This window comes from Stegodyphus dumicola, chromosome 2, assembly GCF_044657685.1.
Source record: "Stegodyphus dumicola isolate Sdum_Otavi_A_Nest chromosome 2, ASM4465768v1".
Classification (NCBI taxonomy): Eukaryota; Metazoa; Arthropoda; class Arachnida; order Araneae; family Eresidae; genus Stegodyphus; species Stegodyphus dumicola.
The window spans coordinates 126,700,470-126,717,741 of NC_140769.1; the positions used below are offsets into that span (position 1 = coordinate 126,700,470).

Here is a 17,272-nt window from a genome sequence, read left to right on the forward strand (position 1 = left end):
TCAAATCAGGGCCCACGTAATAAATTTCGTGCCCGAAACAGGAGTCGATCTCGTCACAATACTCGAACGCAGTACAAAGAACCCACAAGTGGCATATGTTTTTATCATATGAATTTTGGCCCTCGAGCTCGCAAGTGTGCCCCTCCATTCACTTTTGAACAAGCGGGAAACTAAATGGGCGGTCTTCTGCTGGCCAACAGAATGTCCGCCACATCGACAGAATAGTACTGGCTGATCGTTCAACTCAGTTATGTTTTCTAGTAGATACTGGAGCTGACATATCAGTGCTCCCGAGAACTAAAACAAATGCTCACCAACTTAATAAACTTGTACTGAATGCAGCCAATGGTACCCAAATTGCAACCTACGGCACCAAACTATTGACACTTGATTTAAACTTGCGCCGGACTTTCAACTGGCCTTTTATTATTGCGGATGTAACTCAAGCAATTATTGGTGTCTACTTCTTGACACATTTCCACCTTCTAGTGGATGTCAAGAATAATTGCTTAATTGATGCTACAACTCAGCTGACATCACAGGGCCAAGCTTCTCACATATCGAACGTACCTACCAACATAAGTGTTGTATCGGGCAGCACACGGTTTCATCGGTTATTAGCAGAATTCCCTGACATTTTAAACCCATCCAAATCAGGGCAGCATACTCATCAGCCAGAAGTGTATCATCACATTGAAACACATGGCCCACCTGTATTTTCCAAGCCTCGTCGTCTTTCTCCGGAGATGCTAAAAGCTGCTCGCAAAGAATTTGAACTCATGCTAGCACAGGGAACCATTCGCCCATCTAAAAGTCCATGGGCCAGTCCACTTCACATGGTTAAAAAGTCTAATGGTGACTGGCGGCCTTGTGGAGATTATCGTCGACTTAATGCCGTCACAGTCCCTGACAGATATCCAGTCCCACATATCCAAGACTGTACCCATCTTTTTCATGGAACAAACATATTTTCTACCCTCGATCTTGCCAGAGCATATCATCAGATCCCAGTGCATGCTGAAGATGTGCCCAAGACCGCAGTGACTACACCATTTGGTCTCTTTGAGTACTTATATATACCATTTGGCCTTCGCAATGCTGGCCAAACATTTCAACGTTTCATACACCAAGTACTATCTGGCCTCGATTTCTGCATACCATATTTTGATGATATCCTGGTTGCATCTACAGATGCGGAAGAACATTTTCAACATCTGCGTCAGATTTTCACTCGCCTTAAAGATCATGGATTAAAACTAAATCCATCCAAATGTGTACTTGGTCAACCCTCAGTTTCCTTTCTTGGATGTCTTATCACTCAGAATGGAGTCAAACCTTTACCGGAAAGAGTCAAAGCAATTAACGACCTACCTCAGCCCAAAACCATCTCTGAACTGAAGCGTTTTCTAGCAATGTTAAATTTCTACCGACGCTTTCTGCCAAATGCCGCAAAAACACAAGCCTGCCTACATGAGTTTCTGAAGAATAGCAAGAAAAACGATCAACGAGCTGTCCCTTGGACTGAATCTGCATCTGCAGCATTCGTGCAATGCAAACACGATCTGGCAAATGCAGCCACACTTTCTTATCACTCACCTAGTGATCAGCTCTCTATAATGGTAGATGCATCTGAGACGGCCATAAGAGCAGTGCTTCAAGCCCATACCACTAAAGGGCCGTTCCCACTAGGGTTTATCTGAGCTAACGGACACAACTGACGTAGCCGACCCATCTCCAAAACCAGTTTTTTCCCATAGGACAGCAAGTTGAAAAATCTGAACTGCAGGCATAGCGGAGCTAGTCGACATAGGGAACTGTCTCCGTTATCTCAGATAAACCCTAAGAAGAAGAAGAAGAAGATTAGGGCATTCCCCGTATCGAGAACTCAATCTCATTCCGGGTCCACTCCCCCTTTGGGCACATCGTGGTGGTTCAACCTCCACTATTACCCTCAAGGAGAGCAGCGCACCACCTGGGGAAGTACCCCAGGCAGCACCGGTCGTCTAATGCTTCTACCAGTCGCTTGGGCAAGCCCGTCGCAGCGGGACATTACCCAGCGACCCCGGGGGAGACCCCCGGGTTACTAGTACCACGCCGCGCTAGGACGTGCCAGACTCCGGGGCCGGCCAATAAGTGACCTTTCCCAGAGCCTTCAGAACCACCATAAATTTTATACCCCCGTGGCCGAGACTGCCTAGGTACAGATCCTAGCCAGTAGCTTCGCAGAATTCTCTACGTCGACCCCCGGGGAGGCAGATAAACCCTAGTGAGAACGGACCTTAAAGGACTTTCCCCAATGGCATTCTTCTCCAGAAAACTTACTACTGCAAAAAGGAAATACAGCACATATGACAGGGAGCTACTTGCTGTGTACTGTGCTGTTAAATACTTCTGGCACAACTTGGAAGGACACGACTTCATCATTTTCACCGATCATCGACCATTAACCTTCGCTTTTAGAAAAAACTCTGACTCATGTTCTCCTCGTCAGCTTCGACATCTGGATTTCATCGCCCAGTTTAGTACAGATATCAGATATGTCTCTGGTACTGATAATTGTGTAGCTGATGCCTTGTCTCGGGTAAACAATATCAACCTCACTACCCCAGATTTCTCTGAAATTGCAAAAGCTCAATTGCATGATGAGGAACTCAAGAACCTAATCTCAAATCCACAAACCTCCCTTCAGTTACAACCGCTGCACATTGATCCAACGCTTAAAATTTACTGCGACATAGAGAACAATAGAATACATCCCTATATTCCTGTCAATTTTAGACGTGAAGTATTTAATGCCTTGCACAATTTGGCACATCCTGGAATCCGTGCCACCAAAAAGCTGATCGCAGACAGATTTGTCTGGCCAGCAATGAATCAAGACATTACAGAATGGACTCGTTCATGTATTAGATGTCAACGGTGTAAAGTATCCCGTCACACTCACAGCCCTATTCAACAATTTAACCTTCCAGCAAGACGCTTTGATCATGTGCACTTCGACTTGGTTGGCCCATTGCCTCCTTCAAATGGTTACACTTACCTCCTCACTTGTATTGATCGGTACACAAGATGGCCTGAAGCCATTCCTATTGAAAATATATCCGCTGAAACTGTAGCTCGAGCATTCATCTCCCAGTGGATTTCAAGATTTGGCTTGCCTAACACCATCACTATTGACCAAGGCCGACAATTTCAATGTCACTTGTTCGCATCCCTCACCTCTCTTCTTGGCATTCGCCATATTCGCACAATACCATACCATCCATCTGGAAATGGGATGGTGGAACGCTTTCACCGATCTCTCAAACAAGGTCTGAAGTGCCACAGTAGCACACACTGGACAGAAGCCTTACCCCTAGTCTTGCTTGGTCTTCGCACAGCATTCAAAGAAGACATTGGTAGCACTTGTGCTGAAATGTTATATGGTGCAACCCTCCGTCTGCCAGGTGAATTCTTTCACCCAGAATCTACTCCAGTTATCGACCCTCCAACATTCCTTCAACGTTTACGTGAGACCATGAGCAATATCTCGCCAACCCCAGCATTTTCGCATAACCAGCCAAGCTATTTTGTACATCCTGCGCTTGAGACATCTTCGCACGTATTCGTGCGCAGCGAACTTTAACACCTTCATATAATGGTCCATTCAAAGTTGTCAAACGAACACCGAAACATTTCATCATCATCTGCAATGGCAAACAATCAGTGATTGGAATCGATCGTCTCAAACCAGCATTTCTCATGCAAGATCCAACAACTTCCTCATCAACATCACTCCCGGAAGGAAGCTTACATCCCGTTAAAGAGCAACCTAAAACTACCAGATCTGGAAGAAAGGTTAAATTTAACCCAAAGTACTTATAACGTACCGATGGTACTTGGGGGGGAGTACTGTGGCGTTCCGACAGATACTTCAACTTCTATTCATGAGATGGCGCCACGTGTAAAATCCAGTTCTTAATCAGAGCAGCAAAGCGACGTCATTACTCACTCAGACTTCTCATCAGACAACTGTACGTGACGGTAGCATGAACTGTGTTCCGAGCTCTGCGTTGATCTCTGCAATGTAATTTAAATTGTAATTTAGTACTTAATATATTCTTTTGTTATAGGAGATTGGTTACTCTTATTTTCTTTAAGTATATCATGCATTAAGCACACGACCACCAAAAGACTTCTCGAATACGCAAACCAGAGAAAACGCAAACCAGAAAACCGCAAAATCTCGAGAAAACGCAATCCAGTGTTTGCAAAATATGGGAGAAGTACAAGCAAAACAACGACAAAAGGAAAAACAAACTTAGCAACATTTTTTTTAGAAAGTTCAAATAAAATTGGAAAACCTTAAAATCCTGAATATGTTAAAAAGAACTGAAAAAAAAAGTATTGTGAATGTGAAAAGTTTCTAGAAACTCAGTTTCAACAAAGTTTGAAGTTTTATTGATAATTTTCGCAGAGCCAAAGACAAAACAATGATTGAGTTCCCAACTGTGACTTAAAATTAACTATTTGTCTATTTATCCTTTCATATATAACATCTGTGATGAGCTTTTATCACACTTTTGCACTGGCCTATATAGCTCAAGCCACTCTGACAATATATGTTATAAATGCCTCAAAAATTTAAGTAACCTCGGGAAGATTTAAAAGTCGAAGAAAGAATTTTACTGATAGGTAAGAAAATTGAAAGAGACTGAACTTCTAAAGAATGTGAGTATCTTTATAATTGATAGAAGGATAAAAAGGAATGAAGACAAGTTTCTAAATTTAAGTTATTTCTAGCAGTCAAATGCACAGCTGGCCATTAAAATTGCAATATCAGGAAGGAATGATCTGACGCAAGTCAAGATCATATGAAAGGAAGAAGTTGGGATATGCAAATGATTAGTATTTCAGCGCATTTAGACGACGCAGCAAGGAGAAACGACATCTGAAGCACTGCATAAAAGAAAAGATGTGCAATGGATTTCTCATTCGGAATGGGCTTTGTAAGGTTGGCGTTTGCTCCGAATATCGAGTTATGCCTCGAATAAAAAGAGGAAATGCTTACCAGCAAGTTTCGGAATTCGATAGAGGCAGGATCGTTGCCTGTTGAAAGTGTAGGTTATCGTTCCGTGATATCGCCCGTTGCACTGGTGGACGCCCAACTACTGTCTTGCGAATATAGAAACTATAGAGAGTCATACTGAATGGCATACAGGATCAACGCCCTTCCATGACTAACGCCAAAGAGGTCAAACATATAGTGAGGTCAGCCCTGTAAAACCCTGTAAAACGACCACATCACGGACCATTAGTCCGGAAATGGGCATGCTCGCAGCACGCCCAGTATCAGCAAGTAAGGCTGCATTGACGTTTGCATCATTGTGGACTATCAGCATGGTAACCATTACTTCGGCTTCCCTTAACAATGCAGTATAGAGAGAGACGGCGATTCTGATGCTCCAAACGAGAAAGCTGGGTACAGGAGTGGCACAATGTCGCCTTTTCAAACGAGTCCCATTTGTATATGCAGTATTCTGATGGCTGTACAGTGTCTGGAGTGTCCTAGGAGACCGCACGTCGCCTGCATGCATCCGATTTCGGCATAGGGGCCCTGCACCTGGGCAATGGTTTGAGCATCCACTGGGTACACGTCACGTACATGTCTAGTTCGGATCGACGATAATTTGAGCGCAGATGGGTACAATTCTGGCATCTTACGGACGTAAGAAACGGCACAAACACTGTCTAGTGTTTGTGCCGTTTCTTCGAGGACTCATACGCCATGTTCCAGCAATAATTCTGAAGGATAAATAATAAACTGTAATACGTTTAAAAAATAAAAAATAATAAAATTTTAAATCTGCAAAATCATTAAAAAAACTTGTTAATAATTTCATGATGGCAAATATCTTCCTCTAAGCTCCAATGCATGAATCAATTATTGAATCGTGTTCTGATCTAATCGGTTCATTTACAAAACAAGATGACACCTCATTGGCTGTCACTAAACTCTCATACTCACTGCCTATATTCAAATGAAGGAATGCTACTTAAAATGAGCTTAAGAAACTTGCAGTTATTTTCTTCTGGTTATTTGGCTATAACTTTCGATAAAATGCATATAACTGAAAACATATTGATGCTCTATGATGATCCAATTAGATTCTCACTGTTACATAAGTTTTATGGCCTTATTTCAAATAAAGTTGTGTTCTGAGCCATCAATTCTCAAAAGCATTTTCGAAAATGCTTCAACAACTGTGGCTCCTAATGTGCGTTACAAATGAAGAAAATACGAAAACATTCTTTCAGGTAGCCCGTTTATAGGGATTCAGTACAACTCTCACTGCTTCAGGGGTATCATATCATTGGCAATGCATTTCTATGCACAAAAGTCAGGAGATTTCTCACAAGAACAGTAAATACTTAACAAATGTATCGATTTTATTTCAGTTATGAATAAATAATTTTCGCTTTTAAAGTACCAATCTTCGCATTATTATTAGACCAACAGGACATTAACCCAAATGGGCCATTATTTTTTAAATGGATATTGTGTCGTCAGCTGTAAACGGATGTATCAATTTTCAAATTGTTGCCACCAAATATTATTGTCCTGTATTACTTTTAAAGAAATTAAATTATAAAGAATCTGCCTGTTTGTATGTATGTTCCTCGCATTGTAAAAAGTGGACGGTACTAGAGTCATCAAATTTTGAATAACTTAGTCATCCACTTGGACATGTGCACCTGGAAGCCCAAATTTTTAACTTTTATGTTTTCTCTTTTGTAAAACTTTAAAATAAATTTTTTATTAATAAATTAAACGATTTGATAGGGATCGGTGGCAACACTATACGGAATAAAGCATTTTTTTAAATCTAACTCGAGAGTGTGTATCGGAAATCCGAAAGATATGCTATTTTTAAATATTTAATGATTGGTGTTGAATTTAATTTTATGTGGCGTAAGGGTGTAGAACGTGATATTTAATAAATAAATTTAACACACAAAACGTTATTAATAAAAAGACAAAAAAAAAAAAAAAAGAAAAAAAAAAATTTGTAAGCCATCTTAGTAAGAAAATCGAACTGTGATGTAATGAACTGAGAAAAAGACTAAAAAAAAAATATGCTAATTTCTAAACACAAACAATGATTTATTTTTAATTTTACTTACATCCATTTTTCTTACAATTTCTTCTTCTAGAAGAAGAATACTACTCTTAATAAAATAAAAGAATAAATAATTAAATAATATACTCATAACCCTATCTTTTCAATTTGACATATAATTAATCAACCAATATGATGAATAGAAGAATAAGCAATTAATTGCCTAATTCTTTTTTGAGAAAAAGATCCTACTACTCCATAAAACCTGTAAAAATAAAAAAATATAACCCTAATATTCATGATATAAACAATGATTTTCTTATATTTCCCCATTTTTCACAAATTTTCCCAAATAATTAAATAATATACTCATAACCCTATCTTTTCAATTTGACATATAATTAATCAACCAATATGATGAATAGAAGAATAAGCAATTAATTGCCTAATTCTTTTTTGAGAAAAAGATCCTACTACTCCATAAAACCTGTAAAAATAAAAAAATATAACCCTAATATTCATGATATAAACAATGATTTTCTTATATTTCCCCATTTTTCACTTAAAATAGACTGATGGGCCCAAGTTACTCTAATTCCAGAAGACAATAACACAATTGTATTTAATAAAGGTACTTGAAATGGATTAAAAGGTGTAATTCCTTGAGAAGGTCAAGGAGCACCTAATTCTGCAGTTGGACTTAATCTTGAATGAAAAAATGCTCAAAGAAATCTTTAAAAAAAATACTTTTCTTACAATAAATAATAATATTCCTAATATATAACACTATATCGGTAGTTCTAAACTTATGTTGCTGTGTACTGCTTTAAATTGTTAAAATTCGAGAACTCTTTCAGATTTTTTGCTTTTTCACAATTTTAAAGCTTATAGATGAAATCATTAATTATTGATTGATAGTTATTATTAATATATGGTTAAAAATTTATTATATGTCTTTTTCTCCCTCCTTTTAGTACCTCCAGCTATAATAGACAGTGGCACCAGCTCCGATACTGTTGTTGAGGAAAGGTCCAAAGTCAGCTTACGATGCGAGGCTTCCGGTTATCCTATGCCAAACATCACATGGCGCAGAGAAGATGGAAAACAAATAAATACGGGTTCCTTTGGTGGTCATAAGTTTCATTGTAAGCAATATTTATATGCTATTAAAGTTCGTATTTAGAACAGCTCTTTCTGAATTCTGCTTTAATTGAGACCTTTGATTTTGTTTCGCATGTTTCATAGAATATTGATGAATGAAAGGAAAATTTTTGTTTCTTGTAATTCTGTATAGATTTGGTTTAGATAGATATTCAGAAATCAAGTGTATTCAGATATCATTTGTATGAAGGTGACATTATAGTATCAGTTTTATGAATATTTATTTTTCGTTAATTTTTAATACCTTTACTTAAATTTATTGTAAAACCTAATTTATATATGACCACTGACATGCTTTTGTGGAAATCTGTTTTCAAATCAGTGTTTAATGCATGTAAAAGGTTACATAGAAATAACCTTTATAAGGTGCTTAAAATGTATTTCCTTCTTACGAAGAATCCGGTACTAATTCGGCTCATGTGTACGTAAGAAGGGAACGAATATAATTTAAATGATGTTTGATGTGCTTGCTATCTTGCTTCTCGGAAAAGCATATAACTAATTCAATCATGATCTGCGCATGACTGAATATATATTTAGTTCGTACGGAAATGAATGGCACAAATGCTGCCACAGAGCGAAATAAAATTTATTAACAAAAAACTGATAGCACATCGGTTAGAAATAATTCTCGCCCCTGTCAATACACTTCTGTTATCTGGCTGGGAGGTCCCGAAGGGCTAAAGTTAACCACCTATGAACAATTACATGCAAATCGGCAGAAAATTCAACGTGTTGGCCTCTGACTCCGTCCTTCATCTTGTTAGGCAAGGCGTAGTCCGAGGTTCACCCACTTTGCACACACACATTTATCGTATCCAAATCACATTCACAATCGCCTGCAATGTTCCTGGTGCAAGCCCTGTCACTTCTTTCGTCTTGGTGAACGTTATGCCCCTGTTCGCCATGATAAAATCCGACACGGTAACCACATTTGCTGTTATATACCATGTTGCGGGTCGTCCCGCGCTGACACTTTTGGCTGTAGTCTCCACTCCACTGCTGAACTTGCCATCCAGCGGGATACGGTATGCCCTGAGAGTGCTTTGTTCCCGCCCACCGATATCATGCGACAATCGATCTCACTACCTTGTATCCCTTCCTTCCATAAGGACCACGCTGTCAAACGCTGACCGTGATAATCACCTTCCACCATTGCTGTCCACGCTCTCAATGACGACGGCGGAAAGGACGAGCCTGACGTATAAAGTTCACTTACTACCTCCATCTATGCATTGAGTAGCTCACGCCTCCCTTGTGTCTATTTCACCTGTTTTCCCTTCGCATAGTGAATAGTTTCGTTGTGAGAGCCGTTGTGTCAATCATTTCTTCACGATCCAAGTACTTCTAATAAAACACAAATCTATTTTACGTACATGCTCGAAATTAAATCAAATACCAAAATATGAATATGTAAGAGAATATTGAAATGATTCGTATATTTTCTTAATTCTTGCATCTTACTTGTGCATACTTACATCCGACTTCCTGCGTACTTGTGGAAATAAAGCTTCGAAATTCTTTGAAGCTCTTTACTTGAAATTCTACCACAAAATTTGAGTACTGTAAAACACATAAAAATTTTCATCCACAAAATTTCTGAAACTTTCTGTTGTTCTGTGTTGGTTGAATATCGATAATATAATGTAATAATTGTAGGAATAGTATAACATAAGAATTAGCATTGGTAATTCCTTGGTTAAATATAGATTGAGGATTCATTTGTAAATACAGATTTACGACATAGATCTGAAAGATTCCATTTTACTTAAATAAACTTTAGGAAAGAATGTTATCATAATATAGTGAAATGATTGATTGGAAATTATTTTTCCAAGAAATTAATGCGCTAAATATCATTTTCCAAGAAATAAATGCACTAAATAAATCATAAGGAATGTTTGCATTATTTTATACAGCAAATGTTGGCTGAACTGATGATTATAACACTGCTTAAGCTTTAGTTCTAAATCTGAAATGTCACCAGTATTTCTGTTTTCGCTTCTTGACATTATACATACAGCTGAAGTGGCGGAAAACGGAGACACCGTCATTCGACAAAGAAAATGGTTGATATTGTCTCGCTTCCCCGCATGGCTAACTCTGGGAAAGGCATCATATGTCATTGGAAGATATTTTTTGCCAGTGTGGCTCAGGACTACGTATTTTGCATAATTATTATATTACTTCAGATACTCAAATTACTTTCCAGTTAACGTACTCTTACAATAGCATACATTGTAAATAAAACACTTTACAGACTAACACAAACTAACATAAATTTACAAACAACACATAAATAACTAATAAAACACAAACTTTACAGAAATTTACAAAGGCATATTGCGGGGCATCCAAATACAGTAATATTACAGAAGTTTAAACTTCTACAAACAAACTAAATGAATATTAAATTCTTACTCTAGGCACTGTTCTTATTCACATCCCTCCCTCTCAAAAAAGAATGGTAATATTAAAAAAATTAATATAATTATATATATAACAAGGCATTTACCGGTCCGAGTTTTGCAATTTTGTCGATAATCTAGGCTATCCTTGCCACCAGATGACGTGTTTTACTGTAAACTTGCAGAATGCTTGGGTATTGTTACTGGCGATTTTAAATTTGTGTTCTCTTGTGAGTGGTCAGACGGTAACATGATGATCTGGGGTACCAGTTTCTCGACAGACAGACAGTTCGGTGTTGCGGACGTTGTTCCTATTAAAATATTCGAAAAAGGGACCATGACCTGTAATAAATCTTGTTAACTGCCGGAAAATTATGTTTGTCGACTGTTTGTGTGATGCAGTCATAAGTGTGGCAGCTTTGGCCACATTCATCCTACTCTGTTTGAAATTTTTTATGCCTTGCATTTCATTTGTTTCTTCAACTATGAGCATGGCCAAAGTGCTGGTTTTGGATAATAAATATGCCATGATGCTGCCTCCTTGGCTTGGGAAAAAATGCAATTATCAGTAGGATAATTGTTGTTATACGGCAAATCATTCTTAGATACTGGCAAATAAACAATTAAATGATCCTATAAAAATCGCTTGTTAAGAAACACTAAGTTGACAGAGGGATTTTTAGAATTTAAGGTAATTATGGAATACGCCAAGAGGCTCACTCATTTATCAATCAAATATGACCACAGACGCTTTTCTGAAGCAAACGCGACCTGATCGTTACCCTGAAAATCTGGCATTACTCCTTGCTATGTTGTTTCATTTGTGAGCTGTACATCATGGTCCCTTTGGATCACGGCAGTTTATTGTACATAGTTATTTTTCTTTTCTTGGATAACAGCATGTTTTCTAACAACAAAATTTCTTGACATATTTGCAAGAACGGCCTCGTCATAGAATAAAAGTTTACTTTTTTAAAAGGAAAAAGAGATAATGAAAACATTAATGAGTTTACTAAAAACGTCTAAAAGTTTAAACAATTTACTTTATGAAATGAACCATTAAAATATGCAACTGCCTCTATTGCCTTCGAAGCGCCCCCCTTGTGTACATGGATTATACAGCTATACATGGATTAATTTGTCATTTCCGTTTCTTAAATCATACCTTTCCTATACTATAGTTTATATGATTCACACTTGGTTCGGAGCGAGTTATATCATAAATTTTTTTATTCTTCAGCCCAGCTCTTACTTTCAGGAACGGACAGATATCACAGTAAAGTAAGTTAAGATGCAGGGTAATGTTACTTAAATAACTGCCTTTGTGGCTCAGAAAATCTCTCACGGACAGAGGGCTGTGACTGACTAAGTGAGTATAAGATACAAACTTCTCCAAAATCATGCCCAATTACTCAAGTAAAATCGCGTAAGCTGTTTCGGAAAAAAAAAAAAAAAAAAAAAAAAAAAGTTATAATTACTTACACATCAGTAACACATTTAAAAGTGTGCCCAAAGATATTGTACCCTGCAGTCTGGTGATATTAAAGTCTGCCACTGATGTTTTTATTTTTGTTTCTAAAATCGTCCGTCACATTATCTTGCCTAATGTGAGTCTCTCATTCAATTCAGTTTTTAAAATTTTTATTTTCTTTATCTGTTGCTTTCAGAAGCTGTAATGTTTCATTCAAAATTTAATTTTTATATAATACTTTAAATCTGGATAGTCTACTTTTATGATAAAATACATGCAATTCCCAAAACTCGCTGTTTAGAAACATGAATAATTACGTGATTTCGATACAATTATATCCTCGATGTAGCTAAACATCTGTTTCGGTAATTATGTGGTCATAATGTGTAAACAGATATATCATAATACTTATTATTCCAAGAAGAGGCCATGGGAAAATTGGTATCATACCAAATATAGTTCCTGAAAGAAAAGAAAAAGTTAGTGTTAAGTTAAACAACATGATCATTTGAAACAATAATGTCCTCCTCCTCCCCGCTTTGTCGCGACGCAATAGAACGTCGCAAAATGTTTTTTTTATAAATAAAACGGTTACCCTATTTAAATAAGTCTACACAAAAATCATCATCTACTGTTAAAAGTATGTTGCCAATTCATTTTATTTTCAGATGAAATGCCTCAAAATGTGAACATTTGCAGTAACGTTTTGCTGCTGTTTGCACTTGATTCCGAAATTAGAAAGAAGAAACGTTTTCTTAATGGAAATATACTTATTAGTGGACAAATGGTTAGGACATTAAGTACTGGTACTAGCCGCCCAAATAGGATAGTGGTTAGTGAATCTGACTGCCATTCCAAAGGGCCAGGGTTCGAATCTCAGAGAAGGCGTGGATGTTTATTAATGTATAATATCTGAGCGACATGAAGAATAACACAGTATGCGGTGAACCGAAAGTCCTCTGGGGAGGTAGATGGTGGAAAAAGAGGTGGGGTGACATTTTCAACCTGTTCACCGAAGGTGTTCTTCAAAATTGGAGACTGAACTGAGCAAAGTCATGCTGTGAAATGTATGGTGCCCAAGGTTCTTGGCAACGACAGGCGCAATATTGCCTCTTGGCCATGATGAATTTCCTGGTTTCCTGACAAGGGAGGTTGCGACAAGTTCACGTCACAACAACAGCAGCACTAGCAGCTTGCTTCGGTTTCGTTTTGTAGGAAAGGTTTAGCTGCATGGGATTAGCGAAGTTTTATTCTATATGCTTCGTAAAAAGGAGCCTGTGTTTCTGAGTAGCCTCCTAGGAATTCATTCGTCGTATAGTATATGCTGAAAAACGGATTTTAGTCAAATACACATTAGATAGTTTGATTTCAGGCTTAGAATATTAAGCAAAGATTCCTTACTAAAGAAGTAAGAATTAAAGTACTTCTAATATTTTTAGTAGTTATTATGAATTTTAGTTGCTTATTATTAGTTACAAAAATAACAAAATAAAAAGAAACATTAGGAAAAATAAGCTTTCTTAAAGGACTTACGAAATATTCATATTACGTATTATTTTCGTAATTTATATGAAATATTTATATTTCGTATTATTTTCGTACTTTATTCGAAATATTTATATTTCATATACAGGTTTTTCTTAAGGGTTGGATAAAATTAAGAATTTCGTGTTTTAAGACAAACGCAAATTATTTTAGGCCTCAAGTGTGTGTCTGTGATTATGGCAAAGCCTCGAGGGCTATCTGCCTAAGGGGAGGAATGCCTTCGTGGAGGACTTTCTAAGGGGAACTGGCTCGTATACACGTTACACATGGGGAAAACCACGAAAACGCCCATGCAGCCAGCCCGTTCGCGGGATTCGAACCTCGGACCAAACTACCAGTGTTCAGCGACTTTACCGCTCGGTCGTTGGTGGGCTTTTAGGCCTAAAGAATAATGTATACACAAAAGAAGTCTCATTTGTAAATATGTTTTAGTTACAGTTATCCATGTCACTTCCTCTCGCTAAGAAAACAAAGCTCTTAATATGTATCTGTTAGCACAAATCCAATAAAATATAAATATTTCAGCTTAATATTTTTTTTTAATTTCGAAATAGTATTATTTCTTTAGGTATGGTGACACTTACATCTTGCTAAAACTACTCCTGAAATTGTATAACATTTATTCAAAATTCTTATATTCCAAATTATCACTGTTTAGATCCTCAAACACTAAAAGAATTTGTTAAATAAATGTTTTCCATATCCTTTACGCTCATAGCATAATAAAGCAAAGTACAGAAATGCATTCACGCCCTCTTTTATACTTTTGTAGGAGAATTCGTAATTTATTCTATTCAACTAGAATCGCAAAGATACTTTGTTCATGAGGTTTGCTTTATTGTATATTTTATTCCGAAAGTATGTCAATGATTTGTAAGTGGCTCCAAAATGGTTCTCAAATGATCAAACTTAATACATTCTAAACAATTCACATTATTCAATATCTCCTGCATTCTCTGGCTGTTGAACTGTGTTTAATTGCATTTCTTTAGAGTTTGCTTTTAATCGATGATCTCCCTGTGGTAATTATCTGAATTTTCCCTAATTGCTGTTTTTGATCGATGAATTGTTCGACAAGAATTCAATAGAGTATCTTAATGATGAATACTTTCAGATCTCTTGTAGATCTTGATGACGGATCTCTTGTAGAAGTATTTCCAATTTTCCATATCTATCTTTCATTTTCACGATGTTTCTACTTTTCATACGTTAATTCATCAGAAATATAGCATAAATATATGTGTTCTGTAAAAGGAATAGTAGTGTACTAAGTCCAATTATAAAATGATAAGACAGATCACATAACACTACAGACAAGTATATAACTAACAACAAAAAATACTAAAATAAATTTTCTTAAAGCATTCTTTCGCTACAGAGCAAGCACAGTGTGTGGATCAAATTAACAGGAACTCCGAAAAGAATTCAAAATCTGAAAAGCACTAATAAATTTAAATAACAGCACATTTTGATGATTTAAGCTTGAGCATACCTGTAGAAATAATTTAAATTTAGGTGCACACTCATGCGATTTGTTAGGCACTTGCAGGCAATATATTACATTAAATTCAGAAACCAGAAATTGTGGGTAACACCAATATTCTGATTCCTGTGGATATATAGAAAAAAATAACTTACTTATTCTGTGACAAAGCTTTCTTAAGCAGTATAAATGTTATTTTCTTAGCTAGTTTGTAATTTGCTGTTTTAAGTTTGCCTAAAGACCGTTTTGTTCGGACATTTTCTTTTATAAGTCTAAAGTATTATAGAAAGTAATACAACATATTTTAGGTGGCACGGCTCTGACGTTGTTAAAATGTTAACGCTGGTTCGATGAAGAGAGTGAGTTCTCTCTGTGAAGTAAGCTAGAACATGGTAGAAGGATTAAGATAAAATTTTTATTTAGTTCTTCAATTAACAATTTACAGAGATCGTGTAATAATAATCTTGGAATAATAACATTTTGCGTAACTTAAGGGATTTAAGAAAAACAAAATTGAAGTCAAAATTTAGATATTAAAATATGAAATTTACTAGAACAAATTAGCCTAGAAATTTTTACTCAGGCGAGCAGAAACAGCTCGCTAGACTAAACTCGACTCCAAATTAATTCAGAACCTGGGGAAAACAGTATGAAGATGGTCAGCGAAAGCTACTAAAAGCTTTCCTTAAATTCAAGGACTCTGTACTTATACACAGCAAGTAATTTCCATCCTGGTAGGAGTCGACGAAAATAGAAGTTACAGTAAAAGCAGAAATTATAAATTTATATGTTAATAAACATAAAACTCTTTAAATTAAAAAAAATTATCAAAGATAACTATCAATATTTGAAATAAATCATTATAATTTTGCTAGAAGAAAAAATGAGATAAAATTATCCAGGAAAACATTTCAAAAATACTGTAGAGTCATTAGGATATTTTTGAAACAGAAGAAGTGAAAAATGAGCAACCCGTTCGCCGGGAATCGAATCGCGGTCCTCTGGAATACGCGCTCAGTATGCTGACCACTACACTAGGAAGGCATGCTAAGAAGGCGGGAGAAATGCCTTATATACTCCTTTAGGGGACCCAGTCAACAAATCCTGGGTGTGGAGAATCATCATCCACCAACCTTTTATTTCTGGCGCCACTGTAGATTCATTAACATGATTTTTGAAACAGGGAGAAGTAAAAAATGATCTACGCCTTCGCCGAGAATCGAACCCCGGACCTCTGGAATACGCGCTCATTGTGCTGACCACTACACTACGAAGGCATGCTAAAAAGGCGAGAGAAATACCTTATAACACTTCATGGAAAATAAAGCATTGAAAACTATTTGAAAAACGAAAGCTCTAAATTAAAATATATGCTTTCTCCTGGCAATTATACTATTATTTAAAGAACAATGTATTAAAGAAAATTCTCAGAAATGTTCGAAGTTGGTATTCAAAATATACATATACATCTATAGCATACTGAGGCATATTTATTCTGTTGCATCTCTAAATTCAATCGAATGCCCGTATTAGAAAAGAATTCATGTAATCGAATTTCATTTAGAACATTCACTAGGAAATAATAGAAAGACAAAGCAAAATGAGTTTCGCAAAAACAGAAAAATAAGAATTTGAGGCATAATTTTTGTAGTGGACATATAATGGATTTTAAATTCACATTGTTGAAAATTTAAATTGTTAATTAAAAATGGATTTTAAATTCAAATTGTTAAATTTACGTTAAAGGATATGTTAACATACATAAACACCATATTTATAGATTATTTCCACCTCTTTCTCACATCAAGATACTTTTTTTGGTCAACCAATTTTTTTCCTTGACAAATATCTATCCAGAATCTCTGGTTCTCTCTGACTAAGACAGTAGAACTTCGCAGTTAAATACCACTCTTCCTCATTTGCATTCAAACGTAATTCTAAAACTACGTTCTGGCCGCCGGAAGTGGTAAGTTGAAATTAAGAAGCTATAGGAAAGGAAGTTTAACTCAGAATTTAACTGTTAATAAAATTAACATAATCCTTACAACCGCATGCTTCGGACGTTGTCCTAAGTTACCTCAATACACAGAACTCATGACTCCAG

At 36.5% G+C, this 17,272-nt stretch overlaps 1 protein-coding gene across 1 annotated transcript in view; it reads left to right on the plus strand.

The window, feature by feature from the left end:
• The window catches only part of LOC118200687 (lachesin-like), a 232,236-nt gene that overhangs the window by 120,876 nt on the left and 94,088 nt on the right, over nucleotides 1-17,272 (plus strand). The window contains exon 4 of the mRNA XM_085810219.1: nucleotides 8,075-8,245. Within this exon, the coding sequence (XP_085666345.1) occupies nucleotides 8,075-8,245 (171 nt within the window). The remainder of the gene's footprint in view (nucleotides 1-8,074; nucleotides 8,246-17,272) is intronic.